At 43.8% G+C, this 2500-nt stretch overlaps 2 protein-coding genes across 2 annotated transcripts in view; both read left to right on the plus strand.

Annotated features, from left to right (window-relative positions):
* The window catches only part of LOC121690252 (C-type mannose receptor 2-like), a 1098322-nt gene that overhangs the window by 683547 nt on the left and 412275 nt on the right, over positions 1–2500 (plus strand). The window lies entirely within an intron of this gene.
* Positions 1–2500, plus strand: part of LOC121690288 (ADAMTS-like protein 1) — a 225618-nt gene that overhangs the window by 120557 nt on the left and 102561 nt on the right. The window contains 1 exon segment of the mRNA XM_042070782.1: positions 947–1074. Coding sequence (XP_041926716.1) covers positions 947–1074 — 128 coding nt within the window.

A 2500-nucleotide genomic window follows, 5' to 3' on the forward strand; every position in this document is an offset into this window, starting at 1 on the left:
TAAAGTGCTATAGAAATGCAAGTTGTAGTTGTTGTTTTTAGCAGATCTGCAGGGGATTTGGAACACTGGCTCACTTGCTGTTTTCTTTTCAGTCGGAGTGTTAATATACATTTGTACAAACACGTAAGTTCACTCTTCACCCTCTTCTCTCTTCTTCACTTCTCTCTACTTCTGTTCACCCTCCTCTCTTTCTTTCTATATATCTACAGTATCTCTATCAATCTCTCCACTTCTCTTCCCCTCTTTCACTCTCTCTCTCTCTCTCTCTCTCTCTCTCTCTATGAAGTAGCTTTTATAGCATGATGTAGGTAGGGGATCTCTGGAGCGCTAGCTGTCTTGCTGTTTCCTTTTCAGTCGGTGGAGGTCATACACGTGAGTCTTAAAGGTCATCTGTGTCGGATGGACGTTCTCATGTTGCCGTGGTGTAGAGATCGGAGTGCTGCTTCACTAAACACATCTCCAAATCCTCAAAATCCTCAAATCCTGGTTGACTCTGTGAGAGCGGGTCTTGGGAAAGAGGTGTGTGTGTGTGTGTGTGTGTGTGTGTGTGTGTGTGTGTGTGTGTGTGTGTGTGTGTGTGTGTGTGTGTGTGTGCGTGCATGTGTGTGTGTGTGAGTGAGAGTGTGCTGGGGTTTCAGGCTGTTGTCATGGCGCTGGTCCATGGTGCTTATGCAGGTTTGGATATGCTCGTGGTTATTGCATGTAGGTTATGATTTTGTCACAATGAAAGGCTCCAGCTTGCCACGTTGTTTTGGGATAATGTGCAACACCTGTTGCGTTTGGAGGCTAATCTCTCTCCATCCTTCCCCTCTCTCTATCCCTCCCCCTCTCTCCACCTCCCCTCTCTCTTCTCTCCTCTCTCTTTTCCTCTCTTCCCATGTCCTCTCTCTCTATTTCTCTCTATCTCTCTCTATTTCTCTGTCTCTCTCTCTCTCACCTCCTATAGAGTTCGCGTACGGCGCGTTCGGAGGAGGATCGGGACACGTTGTGGGACGCGTGGGGCTCGTGGAGTGAATGTTCGCGCACCTGTGGGGGAGGGGCCTCCTACTCCCTGCGACGCTGCCTCAGCTCCAAGTAAACGCCCCCATCATGCACCTCACCTCATTTCTCTTTTACACACACACACACACACACACACACACACACACACAATCCCCCTCACACACTTCACCTCCCTCTCACACTCTTTTACACACACACACACACACACACACACACACACACACACACACACTCACTCACTCACTCACACACATACACACATACACACACACACACACACACACACACACACACACAAACCCTCTGCACCCCAGGAGACTTGTGTCTGGCACATATTCTTTGTTTTATTTCTTAACAAGTTGGACAATAACTCACTAATAAAGTGACAGAACAGACAGGGAACTGGAGAAGAACCAAAGAGAGAAGAGGAAAGAGAAAGAAAGAATTAAAGAAAGAAAGAGTGAAATAACAAAATACAGAAAGAAGTAATATAAATACAGAAAGAAGTAATATAAATACAGAAAGAAGTTATATAAATACAGAAAGAAGTTATATAAATACAGAAAGAAGTTATATAAATACAAATATAGGCAGATGGGGGGAAAGAAGTGTAGAAAGAGAGAAAAAAGGGACAGTGACAGAACAAATGAATAGAAGGTGAGATAAAGAGAGAGAGTTGACCTTCAGCAGTAACAGTAAGGGTTAGATCGTAGTTGACCTTCAGCAGTCACAGTAAGGGTTAGATCGTAGTTGACCTTCAGCAGTAGCAGTAAGGGTTAGATCGTAGTTGACCTTCAGCAGTAACAGTAAGGGTTAGATCGTAGTTGACCTTCAGCAGTAGCAGTAAGGGTTAGATCGTAGTTGACCTTCAGCAGTAGCAGTAAGGGTTAGATCGTAGTTGACCTTAGTTGACCTTCAGCAGTAACAGTAAGGGTTAGATCGTAGTTGACCTTCAGCAGTAACAGTAAGGGTTAGATCGTAGTTGACCTTCAGCAGTAACAGTTAAGGCCTATTCAGACCAAGAACGATAACTATAATCATAACGATAAAAGCGTTCACACTGAACAACGATAAACAAAGTCTCTCCTTGTGTTAAAGAATGTGACGGTTAAAATTCGATGGGTTCTGATTGGCTATTAGCTTATTATTATTATCTGAAAATCGCTTTGAAAATGATCCCCAACGATATCGTTTTTCATGTCGTTATCGTTATAGTTTATGTGTGAATGTCGTCATTCATATTAACGAGAAAGATATTTATTTATAGTTACCGTTATCGTTCTTGGTGTGAATAGGCCTTAAGGGTTAGATCGTAGTTGACCTTCAGCAGTGACAGTAAGGGTAAAGTCAGCCCTGTTGCTCTGCACCCTAACCCAGACCAGCATCAGAGATCAACTCAGGCCGGTAAACTCCACTCTGGGCTTTTTATATGGGCAATAACAACCCAGCCAATGGGTTAACATTACTGCACATTTCAGCCTGTAACCAAAGCGCCATG

Source organism: Alosa sapidissima, chromosome 18, assembly GCF_018492685.1.
Source record: "Alosa sapidissima isolate fAloSap1 chromosome 18, fAloSap1.pri, whole genome shotgun sequence".
NCBI lineage: Eukaryota > Metazoa > Chordata > Actinopteri > Clupeiformes > Clupeidae > Alosa > Alosa sapidissima.